Below are 27,666 nucleotides of genomic sequence, written 5' to 3'. Positions count from 1 at the left end.
TGTCACCCACAATATGTAATTTTTAAAGCTGCCCTTTGCCGTTTTAATGGAATCAGATGCTGCATGGAGATATCAGCCCCATACTATTAATAACCAGTACTGTCATTGTTTGAATAAAATACTGGTTCTTTTGAATCTAGCACTTTGCAGCCCAGGGGCTCTGTTCTTCTGCCTGTCTACTTCTTCTAAGCTTCAGGACAAAAGAGATACTGACCAGAACTCTCAGCTTTGTTTTTTAAAACCCTTAGAAGCAGCCATGGAGAGCTCCAGTTTTGATCAGGGCAGCAGCAAAAGAGGAAGGTGTGTTTAACCTTCCCAAATTATCCACTCTATTTACAGGCAGCAAAGTTAGGGGGGTGGGAACTTTGCCTAACATTCTCCAGGAGGAAGCAAAATTCTCCAGTAGTTTGAGGGGAGTCCAAAAAAGAAAATTCTCAGAATATTTATACTGAATAAAACTTTATTGTTAGTTCATAGTGATGGATGAAGGAAGCAATTGGCTAAGAGGGGAGGACTGGAAAGAGTAAGGGACAAGCCCATTGCTTCCTTCAACAATATTAAAATAATATTAGATGTATAGTTGCATCCAAAATTTTGCACCCTATTTGTGAGTGGTGAAATTCTGTGGGAAGATTTTGCCAAATATTTTCCAGCAGGGTTGAAATTCTCCAACAGTTTAGGCGACGGCCAAAAAAGAAAAGATTTCTTCGAGAAATTTCATCATAGCTCTAATTTAACCTTCCCACCTGTGCCATTTTTGAATCTACATCTCCTCTCAATCTCCATCTCTGAAGTTCCTAATAGCTACATCAGGGGGGAAATTCAGGTACAATACCTGAATTTTTGCTAAGATCACTTAGGGTGGGGATGGGGAGACTGGGGAAATGGCAGAGGGGAAAAAAAGAGTTAAAACACCCCCTCCCAGAGCACTATCATTCCAATTAAAAAATGAAACACCCCTCAGCTGTTTTAAAGTTTTTAAAAATAAGGAGATTCAATCACAAATCTTGCATATCATACCTTTTTCTGACCCTTATGACCTTGTGATGTTTTGTTGGCAACCTGGAACCTGTTTCAAGACCCTATAGAAGCATAATCACTTCAAAATCAGACAACAAAAAGAAGTCTGACAATGTTTCCAAAACAAGTTGAGAGCTTTGACAAATCTCCAGAGAACAGGATTTCAAACTAACTTACAGTTCTGCTGTTAGTTAGGTGGAGGAGTGAAATGGGAGTGATATGGGTTGGGGAGTTTCATTTGTCAAACAGAAGCACAGGCTTTTAATTAATACCATGATATAAAATGAATGCGTTGTCGATAAGATTATATATAGTGTAACCTCTATAGGATGTAACTAGGGATGTACGGATTGTGTAAAATCCATTCCATCTGTGTTTCTTGGATTGTCAGGCACCTTTCATTCTGTTGTCTGCCCATCCGCAGAATCTGATTTTTTAATGTTTCCGAATTTGCGCAAATTTACATGTGCGCAATTTCACACATGTGAAAATGCCCGAATTTCCCCAAAGTGTACATTTTCATATGTGTTTAACCTTCAAATTCACATTTTTACATTAGCCTATAGGGAAATGCGCATTTTGGCTGGGTATTTTTATTTTTGTGTATTTTTCTATGATGAAATTTGCAGAAAATTTGGGAGAGTTAGAAAACTGGTCTGTAAGTCTATGGAATCTGCCTGGCGGGGGAAAAGCCAGTCCACTGCAGAATCCACTGGTCGGATTCATGAAAATCCGAACTCATTTGGTTCTGTTGCAGATTTCTTCGACATCCTTAGATGTAACTAGGGGATATACAGATCAGCCTATTTCTGCTCTATGCCAGTTTTGCATCTGTTCATTCATAAGTCTGTTCTATCTTGTATCCGCGACAATCTGCCTTTTTAAATCCACATGAAAATTCATATATAAATACATTTTAAATACAAATTTGGAAGTATTTTCTCAGAGAATATGCATTTATAAATGTATTTTATCTCATAGAATCATAGGGCTGAAAGGGGACTACAAGACCATCAAGAGTCCAACCCCCTGCTCAATGCAGGAAGCCTGATTCCTAGGCGGTCTCCCATCCAAGTACTAACTAGGGCAGACCCTACTTAGCTTCTGAGATCAGATGAGATTGAGTGCATCCAGCTTATTTATGTATCATGGTAAAATACACATCTTAAACATATTTTGGTACATTTTTTGAACTGTGAACCACATCTCAAAATTTAGAGACATTTGAAAGATAATTCCATTCCATTCCGCACATTCATCTGGGTGGTGCTGATCAGGTCAATTTGCATCGGAATTCACAAAGATCAAATTCCTCAAGCATCCCTAAACATAACTTACCTAAAGTTCAATAAAAATTAGTGAACTGCATCTAGAAACCTTTACTAAAATGTTGTTGTCAAGAAGTCTGAGCTGATCAAGATTGACATTTGAGCTTTCCAGATAACAGCTGGAATAGTAACCTCCATTTGGGGTCACATCCTATCCTGCAGCCCCTCATAACACAAAGCAGTCTGGCAGGAAAGGGTTTAGGCACTTCCTTGCCAGTTCTCACCTTCCTACATAAACTCCCAGTGTTGGTTGCCCTTTTCCTTGGGCCCATCCTGCATACCTGAATATGTAACCGTCAGTTGGTAGCATTGCCTCTGTCTATCAAGACCACTCTGGTCAAACAGCATAAACAAGACATAATGGGGGCATTATATCAGGGGTGGGTAGCCTGCCTGATAGGCGGGAGCGAGGGGGCATGTGTCCACCTGATGGAGGCAGTGGGGAGAGTGTTGGGGGCCAGAACATACCGAGGCTGGGCGGCAGGCGCTGGCGGAGCGCTAGGGGCAGGCCATGCCAGCTAAGGGGAACGAGGGAGAGATGTGTAGTATCTGTCCCCTGCTCCGGGCCTGTCCAGAGCCAAAGGATGGCTGGGGGAGGCGTGACCCCATCTTCTGGCCTTCGTTTGCTGCTCTGCAATGCCAGGTCTGTTACCCAGAAAACCTCCCTCATCCATGACATGATCCTGGATGAGGGTGCAGACCTGGCATGTATTACGGAGACCTGGCTGGCCGAGGCTGCTGCTCCAACCCTTGCAGCCATGTGTCCAGCTGGATTTTCGTATGCACAGCAGCCGAGGGCTGGGGATCGGGGAGGGGGAGTGGCTGTTATCTACCGAGAGTCCTTGGTCTTCACCAGACCCCCTCTCCGGGAGACCAAGGTTGTTGAGTGCATGTACTGGAGGTTGGGCCCGAAGGGCAGTCTGGGGATTCTGCTCGTGTACCGTCCACCCCGCTGCACGACTGACTCCCTGGCCGAGGTGCTTGAGGTGGTTTCTGATGTGCGTGTACAGTCCCCTAACTTACTGGTGTTGGGGGACTTCAACGTACATTCGGAGGCCATCCTCACAGGAGCACCTCGGGACTTCATGGAGACCATGGCCTCCTGGGAGCTGCACCATATTCTAACTGGGCCCACCCATGTAGCCGGTCATGCACTAGACCTTGTGTTTGTTTCTGGAGAAGCGGGAAGTGATCTGGAAGTCGGGGGTATATCCACCACCCCCTTGTCATGGTCAGATCACTATCTGGTGACGTTGGACTTCTCGGTTCCACAACCCCTCCACAGGGGTGGAGGACCCATTAAAATGGTCCGCCCCAGGCGTCTTATGGATCCAAATGGATTCCTGAACGCGCTTGGGGATTCTCTGGGGCATGCCAACGGCCACTCGGTCGAGACCCTGGTGGGTGGCTGGAATGCCGCAATCACTGGGGCATTAGATCAGGTGGCTCCGAAACGCCCTCTCCCCCTGAACAGGGCTCGGACTGCACCATGGTTCAATCCGCGGTTACGAGCTCTGAAACAGGAGGTGAGACGGCTAGAGCGCCGGTGGCGGAAGTCTCGCTCCAAAGACGATCAGACACGGGCTAGAGCTATATCTTCAGCCTATCACGTGGCGGTGAAGGCAGCAAAAAAGGAATATTATGCTGCCTCCATCGCGTCTGCAGAGTGCTGCCCCAGGAGGCTGTTCCAAGTGGTCCGGAGCCTGGTCGGTCCTGTGGCTCCGGAACCACTGGAGCATTCTAAGGCCTCCTGTGAGGCTTTGGCAAGGCACTTTGCAGATAAAATTGATCAGATTAGGTGTGTTACTCTGCACACTGTGGATACAGTTAGTGAGCAAGAGGCGGCCTGTGGCAAACCGGTTTTGTGGGATCGGTTCCAGCTTCTTCCTCCTGATGAAGTGGACAAGGTGCTTTCATCTGTAAGGCCAACCACCTGCTTACTTGATCTTTGCCCATCTTGGCTCATTATGAGCTGCAGAGAGAGACTGGGTGAGGGGATCAAGGTGGTGGTGAACGCCTCCCTTGAGGAGGGAGTGATGCCATCAATCCTCAAGGAGGCAGTGATAAGACCGCTCTTAAAGAAGCCCTCCTTGGATCCTCAAGTTCTGAACAACTTTCGCCCAGTCTCAAATCTGCCATTTTTGGGCAAGGTGATTGAGCGGGTGGTGGCGGTGCAGTTGAAGGCACACTTGGAAGAAACTGATTATCTAGACCCATTTCAGTCGGGCTTCAGGCCTGGGCATGGGACAGAAATGGCCTTGGTCGCCTTGGTGGATGATATGAGGAGGGCTCTGGATAGGGGTGAATGCTCCTTCCTTGTTCTCCTCGACCTCTCAGCGGCTTTTGATACCGTTGACCACGGTGTCCTCCTGGACCGCCTGGAGGGGTTGGGCATTGGAAACACTGTATTGCGGTGGTTCCAGTCCTTCCTCTCTGGCAGGTACCAGAGGGTAGCACTGGGAGAGGAGGTTTCGGACCCGTGGCCACTTACTTGTGGGGTGCCACAGGGTTCCATCCTCTCCCCGATGCTATTTAACATCTATGTGAAGCCACTGGGGGCTATCATCAGGAGGTTTGGGGTGCAGTGTCATCAATATGCGGATGACACTCAGCTCTACCTCTCATTCAAATCTTCACCAAGGTTGGCCGTAGAATCCCTGTCCAAATGTCTGGAGACGGTGAGTGGCTGGATGGGGAGGAATAAGCTGAAGCTCAACCCTGACAAGACCGAGGTACTTTTGGTGGGAGACAAGAGGAAGCTGGGGGATGTTGACCTGGTGTTGAATGGGGTACAGCTACCCTTGAAAGACCAGGTCCGCAGCCTGGGGGTCATTTTGGACTCCCAGCTGTCCATGGAGGCTCAGGTGTCAGCTGTGAGCCGGACAGCGCTGTATCAACTCCATCTGATACGGCGGCTGCGCCCCTACCTTCCCGACCATCTGCTCCCATCGGTAGTACATGCCCTGGTCTCCTCTCGTTTAGACTACTGTAATGCGCTCTACGTGGGGTTACCCTTGAAGACGGTTCGGAAACTGCAGCTGGTACAGAACGCGGCGGCTCGCCTGATTAAAGGCAGCCGCCGGCGAGATCACATCACTCCAGTGCTGAAGGAGTTGCACTGGTTACCAGTTGTTTTCCGGGCCAAATTCAAGGTGTTGGTTTTGACCTTTAAAACCCTATATGGTTCCGGCCCAGCCTATCTTAAGGAGCGCCTCCAGCAACACCAGACAGGCCGCTTAACAAGATCAGCCTCGGATGGCCTTCTCTCTGTCCCATCAGCCAGGACAGCTAGACTGGTGGGGACGAGGGAGAGGGCCTTCTCTGTGGTGGCCCCCACTCTGTGGAACTCCCTCCCTAGGGAACTCCGTCATGCCCCCTCTTTAATGAGCTTCCGTCGTGCATTAAAAACGTGGTTGTTCAGGCAGGCATTTGGGGTGGGTTAGGGTATTTTTTTAAAAAAAAAAATTTATGGTAAAATTTTATTGTTTTAAATTGTTTATGGTGGGTTGTACATCGCCCAGAGTGGCTGGGTGACCAGTCAGATGGGCGATTAATAAATTTAATAAATAAATAAATAAATAAATAATGCCCATTTTGAGTTGTCCCTCTTTTTCCATCTTTGGCCAATATGAGACACATCATTAATTGTCACAGGGACCCTGATGTAAGTCTATTTTTGCTCTGATAGTTTATACAACATAGGTTGAAGGTAGACCAGCATCTTGGACTTTAGGTTTTGTTTTCTCATTTTATGTACATACTCATTGCTTTCCTTCCCAAACTTGTTTTTATGTACTTTAATAAACTTTCCTTAATTGGACTAGTGGGCTGGGAGGTGGAGGAGGTACCCAGTGAGGTACCCTGGAGGCACTGGACCAGATGACCGCCATTGTGATGGTGGTACTATTCCAAAAGCTGTTTTTCTCTCAGACAACACTTTTTTGTAGAAATAAAGGCTGGAAATGTATGTTATATGAAGGTGCAGTAGGAGTTTGACCAAATCTAGATACCTTGGAATCACAATCTGGATTAATAAAGCAAAGCAAATTTAATAAACCATAATTTCTTGTGTGGCTGCCTGTTTGTGCATTCAGAAATGATACAGTCAGTATATGACAAACATAAAAGAAACACAGCTGGTTCTTCATCTTTGAAGTAATTATACACACACGTCAGTGGAGTCTTCAGATTAAGGATCCTTCTCTTAAAGATACATGCATACCCTTATGGTTTTCAAATTGCAATTTTATGTACCTCTGAACATAAATGTGGCTTGTTGGAGTGTCCCTGTGTCCTGTTCCAGGTTTCATGCAATCTAGTACAGCTTTCCCCAACCTGGCACCTTCCAAATGCGTTGGACTTCATCTTCCATCACCCCCAGCCAGCATGCTTCCTGGTGGTGATGGGAGTTGTAGTACAACACATCTAGAGGGTGCCAGGTTGGGGAATGCTGTTCTTGTACTTGATCTGACCATCACAGGCCAAATGTTTATGTATCCCGTATGGGCGGGATGGTGCTGTTGCACTCATGTCCTGCTTGTGGGTTTCCTGTGGGCAGCTGGTTGACCATTGTGTGAACAGAACGCTGGACTAGATGGACCATTGATCTGATCCAGCGTGACTCTTCTTATGTTCTTATGTCTTTTAAAATGAAACATGAGATTTGGTTTTTGGCGTAAAGACTTCAAACTCCTTCTTCAAGATTAATTAGTAGACCATGCCAACCCAAGCATACAGTATCCGCTGTCGCCAAAACTACTGTGCCTGCTAACTGGCAGTTGTGTTGCTGAAGAGGATAGTATTCAGGTTTCTTCTCTTCCCATGTTTGCTCCTCTTTGTAGGACCTGAGTGTCTCCTTCTCTTACTCCTGCTGGGAACAGAACATCCCAGTAAGAGCAGGATCCCTTCTCTCACTGGTGCACTAAGGTCTCCATCTTTCCCTCCAAATTGGCTCCTAGAAAATCTTGATGGCTTCCATGGTTTGCAGATATGTCTGCACCTCTGATGGTGTTACTTTGATTATTGCATCTTATTTAACCAAACAATATTTATCCTGCTTGATTCAAAGCACTTTTCTTATTCTGTCAAGAGATTCATAGCTACCTCTGAACTCCAGCTGATAAAGTTAGGAAGCATGCGTTGGGAGTTTATCTATTTACCTATCATAAATTATCCTTCATACTTCCTAAGATAATACATCTAACAGTGAGTCTGATTAAAATAGCCTTCATCATAAACTATTTCATTCCTCACCTCATTGACTGCAAGTTCTTCAACAAGGTTGTACAAATCATATACTGTAACAGGTTCAAATGCATACAAAAGATTACTCCCATCCCTTTTGCTCTCAGTAAATCCAGAATAGCTACCAACTCCATACTTTGCCATCTTTACGGTAGATTGGAATCGTCATGCAAACGTGCATTGAAGGGCGGTGAAAAATTGACTCCTTTGTGAGTACAAAGGGAAGTTAAAATGTGTTAGGTGTTAACTAATCTACATTAAATTATCTTGAGTGTTTGCCCTGAGTCTTGATGCAGTTCATATTTAGTTATCTTCCCAAAATAGCAGTTGTAGTTCTCACATTACATCTGGCGATGCAGATATAATTTATGGGAATGCACCTGTGTTTTTAAAGTGGAAATGAGTAGACGCGTTAGGCTTACAGTCTGTAGCAGAGTCTTCCTAAGCAATTAGAAGACAAGTATTAGTTATGACATCTTTTATGTCTGTTGTTTTTAAGAAACTGACACATTTATATTTTTGTTAGTTTCAGCCCCATGCAGTCGCAACATCAAACCTTGTTAGAACATTTAAATAGTCAAAGCAATCCTTTTAAGACTTCATAAGCAAGATCACAGTTCATTAGCATGCTTTTCCTGCATATTCTTTTCTGTATTACTTACCGTACAAGATGCGAATGAAGCATCACACATGGTTCATTCTAAAAATCATATTGTAATTGTGTTTGCAGATGGACAAAAAATAAATGATGCTTATTCAGATAAGACCAATATTAGAAAAGTCCGCAAATTATTTCAAATGGATTAAAAGGTCTGTCCATAGTTTCTCCAGTGCTAGTCAAGGATTTATTGGTTAACATCTTGGGCCCTAGATTGGACCTCACAAGGAACAGCCCTGGAGCCAATAATTTCAATGATCGGTATGGGTAATTATACCAGATCCTTACAAACTAATCACCCATGCATTTCCCCCACCTAGGGCTTAATTTGAAAAAGGACCCATCAGACCTTAGTTCTGAATCCTGTTTTCTATGCCAATGCACTAATTACACAGCAAATGATTAATATAATGGAAATGATGGATGCAGTGTTTGTGTTGTCGTTTGTTTTTAAAAGGTACTGGGATTCAAGCATGCTTGAAAATTATGGCATCTGCTTTCAATGGCAGTACCACAATAAGAAGAGTGCAACCTCTGCCACTGTCAGGGTGGAAACTGAGCCCATAGAGCCCTAGAGCAGTTCTGATTCTGAGTAAGAACAGCAATCCGTGGGAGAGGAGCTCGCTCATCTCTCACAAGCACAGCAGCTGGCAGAGATTCCTCCTGCCAGCATTCCTGGGATAGATAGTGACCCTGGCAGTGAGAGAGCACTGGACAGGGGCTTGCTGGATGCTCGGCGCAGACACAGGGAGCAACAATAGATGGAGGGCGCCGAAAGGAGGCATCCCGCTCGTTTGGTGCTCAAACAACGGTCGCGTCCCGAGGACCCAAGGGAAAGAGGGAGGATCTCTCCATAGCCCATAAGTTCAGGGTCTTCCCGTGGTTCCCCTTCAAACGGGGACCAACTGCCTTACCTGGAGCTTAGGCTACTCTGCTATCTTTCCCCAGTGCTGTTCCTTGCTTAGTCGCTAGTGATTAGTATCTGAAAGAGTCATAAAGTAATAAAGGAATAAAGCCTTGGAAAGAATCCTCGTCGTCTGTGTCCTGAGTTGGCTATTGGAAGGGACTGCAAGAAGCAGCTAGGGCACTCCTGACAGCCACATCCTAACTCCCTCCAGCCGCCAACAACAGGGGCCAGGATTGTACCGTGACTGACTAATTTCAGATTTTAACAGTTTATCAGACCTATATTTCCTTGTGAAAACACAAGAAATGCTGTGAAAAGATAAGACAGATTTAATTTCTATAAACAGTAATAGAGTATGTTTAGGATCACTTTTCAAACAATGAGTTGTTAGGTTCTGTTTTCTTCATAAAACATTTTCAAAATATATCCTGAGTTAAAGTGTTGAAATATCAATTTTAACTGGTTAATTATTACATGCAAGGCATCAGATCTAAAATTTGGCTAGAATAAGAGACGTTGTTATGAACTTGGTTCAGGAAGTACCTGTGGCACATTCTTGTTCTCTTTTAATGGATACGTCTCAGCTTGTGCAACCTGAGAATATGCACAGATTCTTGGAGATATTAGATTGGCCATGTTTCCTTAACCCTTGTTTTTACTGGCGGTTTAACACTTCCAGAAGCAGACCCACATCTTTGGAGGTGTAGGTTATAAATCAGGGGTGGGCAACACACAGCCCATGAGCCATATGCAGCCCCCATCATTTCCCGTGATGTGACCCCTGCAACAGCTCCCCAAACTTTCTCACTATGGAGTGCTAAAGGGGTCAAATGTAGCTTGATGGCAAGCTACATTTAGCTCTTTTAGCACTACTGAACACTATGCAGTGATTTGCCACTGATATTCAGTGACAAAATGGTAATGGGGGGGGATTATTATTTTCCACCCCCTTTCCAGTGTTTTTGTTTCTTTTATATGCAGAGCTAAGAGGGAAATGTCAGGGGTGGAGCTTAGACATTTGAACTGGTTAGCAATGCGTGATAGGCTATGCAGGGAAGCAGCAGGCGAGGGGCGGAACCTCCCTCTCCAAGTTAGCCTAGTCAGACAGCCGCCTTTAAAAACTGCGGGCAAGCTGTCAGGGTTGCCTTGGCCCCTCCTCTTTCCTCCAGCACTCATAACACACAAAAAGAGAGGCTTCAGTCTCATGCCTAGGGGTGTATAAAACCACCTTACCTGGAGACCGCTGGGGGTTCGGGGGGGGAGGCAATCCGGTCCTCCCCCTCGGAATCCTCCCCGGTCAGCTCCGCTCCACGGCAACTCTGCGGAGCCGCCAGCCAGGGTTGGCCGCAGCCGGACTTCTGGCCGTGGCCGGTCTTCGGACGCAAATGGCATCCAGCCTAGCAGACACCATTTGCATCCCTTCCCCTTCCCATGATAGGCTATGTAAATCTTTACATAGCCTATCACAGTAAGGGGAAGGGACGCAAATGGCATAGCGCATGCCATTTGCGTCCATGGTCTTTACCATGATAGGCTACGTAAAGATTTACGTAGCCTATCATGGGAAGGTGAAGGGACGCAAATGGCGTCCGCTAGGCTGGACGCCATTCACGTCCGAAGACCGGCCGTGGATGGACCCGGCTGGACCCAGACCCAGCGGTGCCAGGTAGGATCCAGCCGGGTCGGACTTCACAGGGTGGCAGGGTGGGGTGGTCCGTTCTGCCACGGACTCCGGGGGGGCGGATTCTAAGAATTTGGCTCCCCCGGAGTCCGTGGCAGAATTCTCCGCCATCCCTACTCATGCTTTTAATTCATTATTCTCAGGTTCATTACAGATGCAAATACTTGAAAACTCTCTGGCTACAAAGGAATGCCTCCAGGGGATTCAAATGGGAATAAACAAGAGTTGCCCGCAGACATTGGGACCATATTGCCCCAGTATTGCTCCAGCTTTACTGGTGCTAATTCATTTCCAGGCCCAGTTCAAAGTGCTGGTCTTAACCTTGAAGGCCTTAAATGATCTGAGACCAAGATATTTTTCCGTATGAACCTTCTCATGTACTTCACTCAATAACAAAAGATCATGGCACACAGGAAGGGGGTTTAAGCCTTTCCACACACCCCACAGCTTTCCTCCTGGGGCAAATACCTTTTGGAGAAGGTTACTTCTGCTTGGCTGAAGCATAACTGATGATAATTAAAAGACCCTTTGAGAACTTTTTTTGTTGTAGCCTGTACATATCAGAAAATAAATACATGTCTCTGTGTGTGACACAATCACAGTGCTGATTGCCTCCTTTCCCACAGATGCTATTTTGAGAGACAGACAGACAGAGAGAGGGGGGAAGGGAACCAACATTTAATGTAATGTGTAGTTTGACCCTTACTTGAGTAAATTTGCATGTGATGACTTACACCATTGAACATAGTTGGACTTATTTGTGTAATATGCATAGGGTTGGGCTGTTACATTTTTAGGGCCTTTAACCATTTACCAAAAAAGAAAAACTGTAAGAAATGTCAAGTTCAGCACTGTCTAGCTGTTTCTTTTTATATTTGAACATCCACTTCCTGAGAAGGCTAGGAATAAAAACAGACTTTTCAAGGCCAATTCTATAAAGAGTTAACTTGTTCAGACCAGGGAGTCTTAACTGCTCAAACTCAGCTGATGCAAGGTCAATGGCAAGCACACTGAGAAAGTCAGAGTTGCTTTATTTTTCTTGTGAGCAGGTCAAATAAAACACTGCTGATGTTCCATTTATCTGGTGTGACAAGCAAACACTTGGCAGCCAGTGCAAGCATACAGTGAAATCTGGCACCAGTCTCCTAGCACAGCTGTCAGCCTGCTGACTAATCACTTCTTCCTGAAGTTAATGCAGCTCTAGGTTTTTAACACTCTTTCATCTCACATACCCAGGCGCTCAGTCCTTGGAGAGAGCTATTTACTCTGGTAATGCAGTTATTAATTATATATATTTTTACCGTTTTTGGCAGTAGGCAACTTGCATGAGTTCTTTTCTTCAGTATTTCTCTAATGTTTACAATGGTTTTTGCAGGTGGGAGTTGCTTTACGCCAATTCTTCCAGTTACCTCCTCTAATGGAGGTCTCTAAAAGTATTAGATTGGATTTCCTTTGCGGGGGGTTTTGAGAGGTTAAGGTTTACCTTTGTTAAGGTTTTATTTTTAGTATTGTGTTCAGGGATATTTTTTTGAGCTAGCATGATATTGCAGCAATTAGGCTCTAAGAACCATGCAGCATGCACCTGGTTTTGTGGGGAAAGCTGATTCGCCTTAGGTTTGCATTATTGGATGGCACGTACAGTCCTGTCAGCACAAATAGTATTTAAGCATCTCCCAAGGACGGAATTAAAGTATAGGTGTAGCCTGTGAGCTCTCTTCTTGGCAGCAATTGCTTCATTAGTTGTGCTTGGCAAAGGTGGCACTGTAAATGCAATATTACAGCAGGCATTTTATAGCAGAATCCTGCTGTTTGACCCTGTCTTATTATCTACTGGTGAGGCCCTTCTCTTAGTTCCCCCGACTCATCCATCAAGTTGGGCCTGCAATATGGACCTTTTCTTTAATGGCACCCTGGTTGTGGAATGCCCTACCTACCTCTATCCTTCTTGTGCCTACAGTCATGACTTTATGTTATCAAGCATATCTAGATCCATTTCAGTCGGGGTTCAGGCTGGGTTTTGACACAGAAACAGCCTTGGTCGCCCTGTATGATGACCTATGTTGGGAGGGAGATGGGGAGTGTGACATGGTTGATTCTCCTTGATTTTTCAGCAGCTTTCAATACCATCAACCGTGGTATCCTTCTGGGATGATTATCTGAGTTGAGAGTGGGAGGCACTGCATTGCAGGGGCTTTGCTCCTACTTACATGGTCGGCTGCAGAAAGTGGCACTTGAGGAGTATTGCTTGGCTTTGTATTCTCCAGTATGGGGTTCTGCAGGGGTCGGTTTTGTCCCTCATGCTATTCAACATCTACATGAAACCACTGAGTGTGGTCATCTGCAGTTTTGGAGTGTGCTGTCACTGGTATGCAGATGACACACAGCTTTATTTCTCCATTTCATCTCCAGGTGAGGCTGTGGATGTGCTAAATCATCAATGGACTGGATGAGGGCTAATAAACTGAAACTCAATCCAGACAAGACTGAGATGCTGTTGGTGGGTGGTTCTCCTGACCGGATGGAGGTTGCTCTACCTGTTCTGCATGGGGTTGTGCTCCCCCTGAAGGAACAGATTCATAGCCTGGGGGTCATCCTAGAGCCATCTTTGTCACTTGAGGCTCAAGTCACCTCAGTGGCACTGAGTGCCTTCTACCAACTTTGGTTAGTGGCCCAGCTACGCCCCTATCTGGACAGGGTAACCTAGCTTCAGTTGTCTATGTTCTGGTAACCTCCAAGTTAGATTACTACAATGTACTCTGTGTGAGGCTGCCTTTGAAGACAGTTCAGAAGCTTCAGCTTATGCAAAATGCGGCAGCCAGATAACAGGGACAAGAAGGTCCAAACATATAATACTGATTATGGCCCACTTGCACCAGCTGTCTGTATGTTTCCAAGCCTGATTCAAGGTGCTGGTTTTGACCTATAAAGCCTTACATGGCTCAGGACCACAATACCTGATGGAGCGCCTCTCCCAGCATAAATTGACCTGTACACCATGTTCAGGATCTAAGGCCCTCCTCCAGGTGCCACCTCGAAGGGAGGCTCGGAGGGTGCCAACAAGAGAGAGGGCCTTCTCAGTGGCAGCCCTCCAATTCTGGAATGATCTCCCCGACAAGGCCTGCCTGGTGCCAACATTGTGATCTTTTCAGTGCCAGGTTAAAACTGCCCTCTTCTCTCAGGCATTTGGCAGCATACAATGGTTTTTTAATCACAGCCTAGATTGTCTTTGGTTGATAGTTTAAAAATTGTTGTTAGATATATGTTGTTTCTCTGTGTGTGCTATTTGTTTATATGTTTTATGTAAATGGTTTTGCACTTTGTATAATGTATTTTTAATGGTTTAATTTTTGTGAACTGCCCAGAGAGCTTCAGCTATGGAGTGGTATAGAAATAGAAACGAAATGAAATGGCATCGAGCATACCAGCATCTTTAAATCTTCATTTAGCCATGTTTTAATTAACTATCTTAAAGTGTTGTATTGCTGTTGTTTTCTTAGTGCTGTTGGTGTTTTATCCAGATTAAATGCAGTTGGTTTTATTTTGTATTTTAGATTTGTATAGTTTTGTATGCTACTTTGAACATTTTATGGAGAGGCAGGATCTAATTGTATTGAACAAATAATAAAATACATTGTAAGAACCAAAACAACCCAAAGAACTCACCCATCAGAGCTCACATTTCCAATATCCTGAATCAGTAAGGCAGAAAAATATTCTTGTTTCCTCAAGCCTTCAAAAGATGCCCCAGATCACTGGCAAGAAACAAAAGTCATATTCTGCTATCATGTTCAATTTAGGGTTCTCATCTTCTTCTTCTAGGTTTCATAAGGACAAGGAACCTTTACATTTAATGACAACTTTGACACATGCTGCTTCTCACACCATGTGAGAGAAACATTTACTGAAATCTAGTCTTCCCATTCATCTCACTCACAACTTTTAAAATTCAAGAGCATTCATCCAAAAGGAGTCTGGCAAGCCATAATATATAGGACGCTTTGAAAGCAAAATGACACTTTAGCGATCTGACTTCCAGTGAAAGCATTTGGGAATTCAGGCAACAGTTTTTAAATTAAGCCATACTGCCAGAAGAATCATGCTTATCTACCACAAGGGCACCATCCAGGCCTGTTCTGGCACTTACTGTGAAAAGGAAGAGGAGACCAGCACAGTCCCAATAGCACCGTTGAGTGTTCGATACAGGACGTGCATTTAATTTAAGGAAAGAATTACAACAGCATTTTCTGTTACCTCCTTTCTAATGGGGAGAGTGATGATCTGGTAATTAAAATGAAAAACACATGGGGGAGGACATAGATGTCCATTTGTTCTATGATGGCAGAAAGTGCAATGTGAGATACTATTTGTGCTTCCAGACAGAGGGCTCCTAGCATTAGCTAGAAGGCACTGCACAGCTATTCTGTCTTTTTAAAATTTTGTTTCCCAATGCAGTCATTCAAACTGATCACAATACTTCAACTTAACACTGATGTAGTAGATCTAAGGTTGCTAGGTCACCTGGCCTAATCCTATTCCAATAATTGATAAACAGTATCCAACTTTTTTGGAAAGTCTGAATGGATTTTTTTCCCCACTATGCAAGAGACTAGATATCTGTTGTTCACCAAGCTTTTGCAGCTATTAACATATAACTTACAATCACCACAAAATCTTTAGGGATTTGATATTTAATATCACCCAGGAGTATGGTTGTTGAAGGTAATTATACCTCACAGACTGTAATCTTTCTGATGTTGTTTATTATCTTCTTCCAATATTCCTTAACTAGACTACAATACCACCATATATGGACAAAAGTCCCCCTACCATTACACCTCCAGCACATCTCTGTTACTGCTGGAGATATGCTAGACATCATGGCCAGTGTATAATAGTATTACATGTATATTATTTTAGAAAGGTTTTATCTACAAATCATATACAATACATTCCTACAAATTTCCAAAACACATAATTCCACAGATTCTCCTAAATTGTTATTTAAAATTCTCTTTCCCACATTTGTTTAATTACCTCTCTTCTGTTTTCATATATATTAATATTTTATGTACTTTGGACAGTAATTCTCTCTGTTCAAGTTCAATAACTTCTCAAATGAAGTATCAGACCTAGCCATGCATATTCCCCTAGTTGCTCCTTCAGTATAACTTCTAATTTGCAAATATTGGAAAAAGGGAAGTCATGGGTCAACTTTTCTATCTACTAGTTGGGCATATGAAATAATACCTCCATGGGAAATATATTTACATTTTTGTAAACCACACAGAATAATCACCCAATTTTCTTACTGTCCAGAACCAAATACTGGAGTAAAGGGGAAAATGCCTGTCAAAATATACATCTCTTTCCCCTAGATTTTCAGGATTGCATCTCTAATTATATATATCTGTATTCATCTTTTCTCCTGTCACATATACCACATCCAGTTTCCTAGTGGTATATTTATTCCTATTTGTTCCCCAATCCAAGGTGTGATACCTTTAAGTGATTGAGTCCCCTGTGCCACTAATATACCAGCTTGATAATAACATATATTAGGGACTGGAAGTCCTTTTTCTCCTTTAACAGATTTTCTGGTGTTAAAAAAAAGATGGAAGAAGTGGTGCAAAAACAGGAGAGGGCTTACAAGCAGGGCCGTATCAAGGGTAAGCATGGTTGGGCACCTGCCAAGGGTCTACGCCCCAGAAGGGGCCCACTGGCAAGACTCCCCTGGACTTGCTCCTCCTCTTCACCATCACCAGAGCCTCTCGCTCAGTCCCAGACAACAGTGATGGTGAGAAGGAGATGCACTAGATGCCACTGCCTATTGCTCACTGGCTTTCTGTCTGTCAAACAAGCAAGCGGTAGCATTGATGAGAAAGAGAATGAGAAGCAATAGCAGCTGGCATCAATGGTGGTGAAAAGGTAGATTCACTAAGGGAGGGTGCCCATTGAGGGTGTCTTTCCCAAGGACCCTCAAAAACCTGGAACCAGCATTGGTTACAAATGGAATCTGACATCTGGACCCCTGTAAAATTCCCTGAATGAGGCAGGGTGATGGCACAATAAAAGCCTCATTTGGAAGCACCCTATGTGGAAGGTCGGTTGGATAAACCTGTTAGCTGTTGGCAAATCAATTTGTAGGAGGAGTAGACTTAACAGTTTTAGGACTGATGTGATGCCACTGCAGCTACCCGATGGTGACCTCCTGTCCTCCCCAGTGTAGCTGAGCTTCTCTTTTCTGGAGGCAAAGCTGCTGAGGGTTTCACAGTTAAGCCTGATAACATTAATTTTGAAGGAAATGCAAATAATTGTGGGGAGAGATGATGAGGATAAAGTGTAAATGAGCTAAAAATAAAAACAGAAAATAATAAAATGCAATATAGTTTGTGAGGGAAAATAAAATCCTTACATCCACTGGGAAATTAGATGACATGCATGGGTAGGCTTATGTTAGTTCAAGGAATTGGATGCAGTGATGCTAAAAGATGACTTTTCATTGGGCAAAAAGAATTTCTCCATCAAATAACACAACTCTGTGTAACTTATATTGAAGTAGAGTATGACAGCACATTAATAGGTCTTCTCTATCTGATTCCAGTGAGAACTCCTGCATTCAGTTTTGGAGTCCTTCTTTCAGAAATGTATAAGCAAATTGTTTGTTCACAAAAGAACAATAAATATTAACCAGAGCCAGAAGATATTGACTTTGTTGAAAAGACATGGAGATCTGGGCATGTATAGTTAGGCTTGAGTGATAACAAGAAAGGCAGCGATCGAAAGTACATTTACTTCCACGTTAGCGCTTTGAAATAAATAAGACAGGTAAATGTGTTTAGGATTGGTGTGTAAGGGATCAGCACACTCTAGAAATTTGAAAGGTTTCAACACTAGCCAGGCAAAGATTTAGGTTGTGCCTGCAGAATAACTGAGTACTGGAACAGAATAAAGATAACATATTTTGTGAAATTACTGATACTAAATATTAGAGGCAACTCCTGCCAATGACATTAACGAAGCTATAGTATAGTTTACCTTGGCAAAAAGTAGAGACGTATTTATTTGAGTAATTTAAAAGCAGTGCAGATTATGTACTGTGCTGCAGAAAACACAGGAAATCAATTGAAAGGCTTATCTGGTCACTTCCTTTCAAATATTCAGGACTATAGCAACATAGTGTAATATTAAGGCACTGTTCCTAGACATGCTTACAAAACATAAAGTTCAGGTGATTTGGCTGCAGAAGAATTACTCATGAACCAAAATTAAACATGTATCCAAGCACTTGCAGAGTTCTAATGTTATCATTGCCACATTACAACTAAATGCTTGTGACCAATGAATTGGTTTAAACACTTTGTCTGATAGAATAAAAAGTGAGGAAACCCAAATGCATAGATATTCAAGAAATGAGGAGTTTTAGCATTTATTAGTAAAAATTATCAATGCCACCCCCTTCTTTCTTTTCTCTGGTAAGAACATCAAGTGGACAACTACACTCCAGTTATTCAAATAATTTATGTTTTCCTCCAGGGTGGTTTTAAAGTTATTCCAAAGATGTTAAATATTAGAGAGGGAAAGAACCCTTGAAATGTCAGCCTGAGAGCTTATTCACATGTTATGCATTTGCCCCTTAGGGTCTGCTCACTGGTTACATTCCAGAAAAAATTCTCAACTTGATACAAATCTTGGACAATTGCATATCATCTGCCCCTTCACTACAAGAGGAAAACATGGCAATTGAACAATGCTCTATTGCATTTATTTGAATACAGTATCACTTCAGTCACCTGATCTGTCCCTTTTTGGGGCCATAGCTTAGTGGTAGAGCACATCTTTGCATGCAGAAAATCCCAATTGAAACCCTGGCATCTCCAGTTTTAAAAAAAGGATCAGGTAGTAGGTGATGTGGAAGGCCTTTGCTTGACACCCTGAAGAGCTGCTGCCAGTCAGAGTAGACAACAGTGGACTAGATGACAAAGAGCCTGACCTGGTACAGGGCAGCTTCCTATGTAAAGAAGGAAGTTTTTGACTAGATATCCCACCTTACCCTTCCACATACACACATACGCGCTGTTGGGCTACACAACACTTTTCTATCGTGTCTATTTCCAGGGGAGTGGACGTTTTCTATGCCAGATGGGTTTAGGGAGTGTTAAACTGAAAAAGAGAATGAAATAACATGTGTGTTTGTTGGGCAACTGCTAGGCATTTGGGAATCCCCCCTCCACTTGAATCACTCAGTTTGCAGGCTCAGTTTAAAGTAATGGTTCTAACCTTTCAAGTGCTGGAGGGATCAGGTTGCCTGAAAGGCTGCCTTCTCCCATCTGTACCAAGCTGAACTTTAAGGTCTTTCTCAGAGGCCCTGCTCTGTGCCTCTATCAAATGAAGAGAGGGTAGATAACCACCAGAGAGAAGGCCTTTTGGGTACTGGCAGCCTAGTTATAGAAGACCCTTTGCAGAGAGGTTCACCTGGCACCATATTTACAATCTTTTCAGTGCCAAGTAAAGCTGCTTTATTCACCCATGCATTTTAAATAACTTCTTATAGTCTGGGCCTCTCAGTTTAAAACCCATGCTTTAATTGTGTTTTAATAGTTTTTGTTTTATATTGTACTTTCAAGTTATATTTGTTTTGCGAGCCAGTGAGAGAACTTGTGTGATGGGGCAGCTGTGTAAATATAGAAAAGAAATAAATCATATTTCAGCTACTAAATACAAGCTTCCTCTGGGAATGATTTTTTAAAAATAGCTTTTAAAAATGGTATCGTAAAATTTTGGTAAGGGAACATTCTTACATTACCACTTGAGAACTGTGGTGTGGGCGAGAGGCAGGCACCAGTGTACTGCCTAAGCTCCTGTTTGTTGTGTGGCATACATTCCAATGCTCTGGTTCCAGTTGGTCGCTGGAACTGGAGGAAGGGCCAATTGGCATCAGGGGTGGGTTGTTGCACTCTCACCCAACAGATGGCAGATCACTGCCACCATACAGCAGGTGTCAGTTCCAGCAGCACACATTCTCCCCACCCTCCTCCCATGTGGAAGTGGAATCTGATGACAGTGACAGCATGGATTCTCAGTAGAAGCGGGAATTGCAGAGGCAGACAGTGGGACTTGGATCAGGAAGCCACAAACATGCATGGCATCAATGGAGATACTAAGACCAGGTTAAAATGCAGCTATCAACCAGGAAGGAGTGATTATCATTAAGACTGAAAAAGAGATTAAATTAATCAAGTTCTGAGCGTGTGCAACTTCTGTGCTTCCCAGCCTGGTCTGATGAAAGCCAGATGCACACAGGTGCAAAATCTGTACATTCTCTCATTATTAAAATGAACAAAGTGTTTTAGTGTAATTGTGCCTGACTTGTAATAAAAATATTATTGTGAATAAAAATGAGTTAAATAAATCATCTCTGAATATTCAGAGCCTGTTATTAGTGAAATTTGTCAGCATCACTAGCTAATACACACATTATTCCCTCCCCCTGCCCTTCCCCTTCTTTGCCAGCTTAATGTTTCCTAAGCCTAGGTGGCATAACATGGAAAGTTACATGGCAGCTGCTGCTTCTCCAGCTGAATTTAATTATGGCCACCAGCACTGAACTCTCTTTAGGACAGATTCATCCCACAGGCTACCAGTTGCCAACATCTACCTTAGAGGGAATCCCACAAATGAATAATGACCTCAAAAACATTGAGACCTCTTCAGCACTATCAGTGAAATCCAATCATTAAACTTTTATGCTGTTGGCAATTGTGATACCTCTTCTTTACAGGCCCATAATGTTTACCTCCTCATGCCCTTTCTTCTTTATGTACTTTACTATTGCTTTACATGTCGTACATTGCTTAGAAATTTCTTTAATGCAGTTGATTCATAAATATCATTAAATAAATAAGTTATGATATGTGACTCCTTAAACAGGACAAGACACGTGGGACCTGTAAGAAAATCTTGCAGTGCATTCTCTCTCCTAATATGCTCCTATTCAAGGTTCCCAGCAACCATTCTCTCCAAGTTGGGCATTTCACTCCCGCCGTCCCATTTTCTGTTTCTCTTTTCCAGCTACCTTCCATGGATACTGAGCATGTCAGTCCTCATTGAGCTGCTGTGGGGGTGGTGTGTGGGGTTCCCTGCTTAGGTTTGTAATTCTGCAAATCTTTGAGTTGCCCTGAGCATGCTGATACCTCTGCCTCTGGCCTGTCGATGGCCCTGTTTTAGCTACAGGCTCCTGAGCCAAACTCCACCACTTGAGTTGGCTGTTAGAGGGAGTGAAAGAAATGAGCTTTGATTTACTTTGTGTGTTCTCTCTGTGTGTGTGTGTCACTCCCTCTCTTGCTGTGGGTCTAGCAACACTTCTGTGCAGCAGTCCAGTTGCAGAATCTCGGGGATCTCCAACAAGTGCTCCAGCAGCAGCAGCTCCAGTGAATCTGAGAGCAGTTCAGAATCTGACTCAGAGAGTGGAAGCAGTTCTACTGAGAGTGACTGCAACAAGCCTTCACATTATTCCAGCCCAGAGGTAAGGAGTGCTGCACCTTTCACCCCGGCCACAATGTTAATTTCCAAATCAATGGGACTTCCAGCCAAGTAATGTGTTTAGAATCTGGGAGATTTTATCTGACATCTTGATGGGTGAGTTGTTTCTGAACTGAGGCACAGCGCAGTGGGGCATTTTGTGCTGCTGAGAAATTGTGAGAAAATAAGGTTTGTATTGAAACATTGTTTCCAGTCCTTGTGCTCACTGGAAAAAAAAAAGAGAGAGATTAAAATCACATCTACAGTGTAGTCTAAAGGCTCTAAATTATGAAGCTTTAAAAAATCCTAAATGCTTTTGTGCACATCTGAGCATGACTGAGCACTGTGTGTGTTTAGCACAGCACAGCACTGCCAGGCCCTTGTCACTAATGGCCAACTGGAATAGGTGGGGAGGACTTTTCCATGGATCAAAGCTTGCCCGTAACTTGGGTCAACCCACAGAGACAGTATCAGCCAATGTCATTGGTTCTGGATATGTCAAGCTCTCAGGGCAGTTAAGTACCTTGGAGATGAGAAGACTGAAGACTGGCTGGCTAGCTGGATGACTGAATGGCCTCCTTCAGTGACAAGTTGAATGAAGTCAGTAGATTTGACAGTTTTTATAGCAGCCCAGGGTATCTGCTTGGCCATTTAGTGTCACCTGACTTCCCAGGGTAGGTGACACTTTCTTCAGCTGGAATTGCCTATAGTTCCCTTCACTGATCAACAGCCCCAGATGTGCAGAGAGCTCATGCTTGCTCCATGGGGCTCTGGGTTTAATCCCTGTTGTGCCTGATAGGTCTTCCTTCACCTTTTACTTTTGTCTCATTTGTCTTACGTCGCCTTTGTTTGCTCCTGGTCTCTAGCCCCTTCTTCCCTCAGTTTCCTGCTACCACTACACTGCTTTTTTCCTCAAGCCTCATTCTAATAGCTCAGCTAATAGAGAGATTAAGGGTGTCTCTACATTAAGCAAAACCCCTGCAAAATACCACATCCTTTCCAGAGCTTCCTGCTTTTGATTTCTTTGCAGGATTAGGAAGGGCTTCTTTACATGGCAGCCACGTGGTCTGAACTGAGGGAGTGCCTCCCTTCCTCTGTGGCACATGTGCAAAGGGGGAGAGTCTTGTTTTCATAGCTTAACTTCTGCTGTACTATTTTCTCGCAGCCCCCAGGAAACTGTTGACTCTCTTCTGAGTAGACATAAAATGTAAGATTGTGCTGTAAGTCTGCAACCCTCGGCACACTTATGTGGGAGTAAGCCCTACAAAACTCAATAGGACTTACTTTATTTTACTTAATTTTGCAGTTGAGTTTCCCAGTTTTTAAAAAATGCATACAAAAATGCAGATATTAGGGGGAAGTGTACACAAAAATACATACATTAGTAAAAGTAACATTAGAAATGCATTATATTGGAAAATAGCTTGCAAAAAACTTGTATATCAGGCAAAATTGTGGACAAAAACACATGTATTAGGAGAAATGTGCACAAACATTCATATGAATTTACATGCAAACTTTTTAAAAAAACCAAATTCTTAAAGTTTAGGACAAACCAAACATAAAATTGGAAAAATAAGAACCTGAAAGAAACCAAAACTGCAAGATTTGTCCACCCCAGGATGGTTTTCCTAATGACTAGAACACTTTACATAGCTCCACAGAACCTCCATGTATGCGGGATGTATACTAGGTGCTGGTATTCAAATGAGAAGACCATCATCTTCGTGCCTTGCTTCTGAGCACTGGAGGAATCTGACTGTTCACTGTGGGAGATGGAACGGTGTGGATGTTTGGGGCCAAAACAGACATTACTTTAAAGACACAGCTAGTGGTCTTTTTTGACTTTTACTCTAGAATAGGTGCAGGGGCTACAATCTGGATCAGGACCCTAGTGGAGGGTGGGGAGACAGGGGCTTTAATCTTTTCCCCTCCCTGCTATGGGCCCAATCTGGATTGGGCCCCCTGTGCCTAATCTAGAGCAGTGTTTGTTTTGGCCCTTAGTCTGATCCAGCAACACAATTTGGGATTCTTAAGAGCTTTAGGGTGCAGTCCTATGCAGGTTTAGACAGGGGAAAAGGTCCTACAACTCCCAGCGTTCCCCAACCAGCATGGCTGACTGGGGAATGCTGGGAGTTGTAGGACTTTTTTCTGTCTAAACCTGCATTGGATTGTGCCTTAAAATGTTTTAGGGTTGTCTGGTGATAATACACCACCACATTACAAAATTACATTTTTATATGTCAGCCAATACAATCAACAATTCCTTCACAGCATAACAACATTATGAAGAATCTGTAAACCAGAGTGTTATAAAATGTTGGGGGGTTTAAACTTTATTTTTTAGCCTGAACAGCCATCATCAAACAAGTGGCAGTTGGATAAATGGTTAAATAAGGTTAATCCTCACAAAGCACCTATTTTGAACCAAAATGGACTGGATACCTTTCAGTATTACAGCAAAGTAAAAGATGAAGGGCAAGACTGTGAAATTCTACCTGCCATTTGCCAAGCCAGTCTGAGAGATAAAGAGGTTAAGAATCCCAGCAAAGAGGAGCTGAGGCCCAGGACAGCTAATAAGGCCCCGGGGCATAAAGGAGGAAAGCAAAAGCCACCTCCTTCAGCTGCTGCCATTTCTGCAGACAGTGGTCCTCTGAGAAGGACAGCATGTAAAAAGCAGCCAAGAAGGACAGAGAGGACCTCTGGTGGTGATAATTTAAACAGCCATACAGCTGACCATCTTGACTTGAACCAAGTCGTTTTGGAAAATAATAACGTGTGTGAACAGCCTAAAGCTAGGCCCTGCAACACCAAAGTTGAGCACAGAAAGGAACCACGGTGTGTCACTGCCTGTGACAAGAGACGTACAAGGGGGTCAGGTAAAACAGCACCTAAATCCAAGGAATTTATTGAGACAGAATCTTCATCTTCAACTTCCTCAGATACAGATTCTCATGCTGAACAAGAGGAGTACCCTTTACACAAACCTGAAACGCTGGCCTCAGCCTCAGTTGGAAGTGACCAGAAACTGAAGGACTCTGGGGGAAATAACACCAGCAAAGCAAACAGCAGCTGTGGTGCCTTTGGTTCAGTTAATACCAGGACTAACAATGACATAGCAAAGGAGCTGGAAGAACAATTTTACACACTCGTTCCTTTTGGCAGGAATGAGCTCCTGTCTCCTCTGAAAGACACTGAGGAAGTAAAATCACTTTGGGTCAAAATTGATTTGACTCTTTTATCCAGAGTTCCACAGCACTTACCTGAGGAGCCACTGCTAATGAACACTGGGGTTAAAGAAGCAGCCAACATGCAGCATAATATTCTTACTGATCTGCCAGCAGAAAAGGTTATCCCCAAATCGAGAAGGAAACGTAAGGTAAGCTTTCTGCATTTGTTTTTAATTTTAAAGGGGCTAATATTGCAAGGGTGGGAAACCTTTTTCATATAAAGGTCTGCATTACCTTGGTTGAAACATTTCAGGATCTGCATTCCACCTATGGGTGGGGGCAGAACCAAGGTGAGCAGAGCCAGAGTCAAAATGAGCAGAGTTTGCACAGTTAATAGGGACTAGGCTTAGATCCACATGAATGGAGCCTGAGGCCTGATGCGGTCTCTTATAGCAGTTCTATAATCTCTCTCTCATGTTAAGATTTGGCTTTTTTAAAACACACTAGAAGATCACTAGAAGGCCGCGGTGGCTTAGTGGTTAAGATGCTGAACTGCAGACTGGAAGGTCGGCAGGTCAGCAGTTCGAGACCCGAGTGCTGCATGACGGAGTGAGCTCCTGTCTTCAGTCCCAGCTTCTGCCAACCTAGCAGTTCGAAAGCAAGAAATTGCAAGTAGATAAATAGGTACCGCCTCGGCGGGAAAGGTAACAGCGTTCTGTGCACCTTGGTGTTCAGTCATGCTGGCCATATGACCACGGAAGCGTCTTCGGACAGCGCTGGCTCTTCGGCTTAGAAACGGGGATGAGCACCGCACCCTAGAGTCGGACACGACTGGTTGGGGACACCTTTACCTTTACCTTTTAGAAGATCACTAAGAACTATGGAAGCTATAAAGACCTGAGAGTCTTTTAAAAAAAATTATTGTGATGCCTGAGATGAAGCCAACATTTCTATTCAGCATACAGTTAATTTCTAACTTCTCTGCAGATAGAGTACCCATCTCACTAAGGTTTTACTAAGGACCACTTAACACATTATCAAGTCCCTTTTGTTGAGGCAGTTTAAGCAAATGTCTAGATTTTAATGTGTGACAACAAGATGTTATGTTTCTTTCCCAGCAGAACTATCTTATGGGATCACCACATACAGGTGGGTTTCCCATAAAGTCCTTCCCATAATATTCCTTGACATTAATGCCTTTTCTGTAGGAATTTATGGGTTTCCCATAATATTCCTTCACATCAGTGCCTTCTCTGTAGGAATTTAATGCATGTGAAACCAAAAATCATATCAGAGTTAGAGTATTGCCACTTTACTAAATGAAAGTTCTTAGGAAGCTGCCTTATATTAGGTTAGGCTATTTGTCTATCTACCCCAGTATTCTAGATGGGGTGTTTCCAGACAGATGGTTCCTTAGAGCTATCAGTCAGACAGCATTATACAGCTACTCTGAGTTTTCCGCCTTGATGGATTTTTTCTGGTAAGAAAAAAGACAGAAGAAGCAGTAGGAAAACATGGGAGGGTTACAAACTGAAGATGATGATGTCTGGGGCCCCTATACAGTTCCAAGAATGAGGCAGGGCAATTGCACAGTAAAAGCCTCGTCTGGAAGCACTCTAGATCTCAAGCAAAGGAGAGGCGTTTTTATTTTGCATCCTCTCGTACCCAATCCTTTTGGCTGGAGGTGCTGGGGATTGAACCTGGGGCTTTCTGCATGCAAGGCATATTGTTCTACCAGTGAGATATGGCTTCCCCCATCTCTGCCCCAATCTTTGGGAATAAAGTAAAAAAAATGATTTTAAACGGAATATTTTAATTCCCCTCATTGCATTAATACCTGTCGATCGCTTTTATCCCAATGGCAGCTAATTCTATTGCTGCCGAGCTAAGCCTCCTTCACACATTATACACATGAAGGGATCCACAGGTTCAAAGGGGAGGCAGGACTGTGCCATTAGCCCTGCCTCCAGTGTTGTGTGGCTTCCATAGCCTCACCCCTGATGTCCATGCACTGAGTGTGGATATTTGAGCAGGCTCATAGAGCTCTACCAGTATAGGCCTCTACAGGAGCTGGAACCCTATTTTTGCTCATGTAGAGCTCTATATGCATTAGCTTCCCCTGCTCAGACACCCATATTCAATAAGTGGATACTGGGAGAGTGGGACTGGAGAAGTTGTGTGATGTTGAGGGCAGAGCAACTTTGCTGCCTCTTTCAATACCTGCTCCCCTTGTATAATGCATGAAGGGGGTTCTATTCGGCCTCTGTTCTCCTTAGGAAAGTACCACCTATGTGTGGTGTACTTGATTATCCTCGCTGTGTACCCAATGCCAAGGAACACTATAGAAAGTAATTAATGTGCCCTTCAACTAAGGTGTCTAGCAGGAAATAAACATTGGCATGAGAGGAAGTATCTCTAAACCATTGTATCAGCGAGAAAAAGAGCTCTAAGTTTGTGCAGCCTTCACATATTGGCCCCTATGTCCATTAGCACGAAGTCCGTGTAAGGTCCATGTAGCTAGACCACTACGAAGCACAAATGTAAAATGAATGCAAGACTTGGGGGGGGGGCTGTTCTTGAGAAGATACGCCTGGACCTAGGGCTGGTGAGAAACCGTGACTCAGTCTAAAATTCATGAAAGTGACCCAGCAGTTCAAGGACAAATGTTTCAGTGACTTGGGCCCACCCAGCTTTGTTTCACTGATTAAATTCATGGCTGATTTGTTCTTTCTACCCTGGCAAGCAAGGATTGCTTGGGCATGGCTAACAGCTTGAAGATAAAAATGCGGATCACTCTGTCTCCATCTATGCTTGACAATAAGCCTAGGCTGGACAGTGCAGTGGCAATCACACAGTAGGTCAGAATAATTGTCCAACCTTTTTCAGCCTGTGGGCACATTTGGAATCTTGACAAAGTGCCATGGGCACGAGTGACAAAATGGCCACCATGGGGGAGGGGGTGGCTACTCACAAATGGTCACCATTGGGGGGGTCAGTTCAGAAAGGAGTTGGGTGGGCAGGGAAAGGCTCTGGCTTCCTCCCCTCCCCCATAGCGGCCTCCGCCACCGTGCACTACAAAAAACAAACAGGGCTGCGTGGGGCAGCCAGCAAGCCCAGAAATCTAGCATGCATAATGGAAA

At 43.7% G+C, this 27,666-nt stretch overlaps 1 protein-coding gene across 2 annotated transcripts in view; it reads left to right on the top strand.

Annotated features, from left to right (window-relative positions):
* Window positions 1–27,666, top strand: part of AFF3 (ALF transcription elongation factor 3) — a 354,490-nt gene that overhangs the window by 283,112 nt on the left and 43,712 nt on the right. For both annotated transcript variants that reach the window (XM_084844410.1, XM_084844411.1), the window contains exons 10-11: window positions 21,192–21,360; window positions 23,704–24,735. In XM_084844410.1, coding sequence (XP_084700536.1) covers window positions 21,192–21,360; window positions 23,704–24,735 — 1,201 coding nt within the window. The remainder of the gene's footprint in view (window positions 1–21,191; window positions 21,361–23,703; window positions 24,736–27,666) is intronic.

The sequence above is a fragment of the Heloderma suspectum genome, chromosome 3 (assembly GCF_057233095.1).
Source record: "Heloderma suspectum isolate Gila_16-S chromosome 3, 16-S_ref, whole genome shotgun sequence".
In the NCBI taxonomy this organism is placed as follows: Eukaryota; Metazoa; Chordata; class Lepidosauria; order Squamata; family Helodermatidae; genus Heloderma; species Heloderma suspectum.
This window is presented reverse-complemented; position numbering and strand designations above follow the sequence as displayed.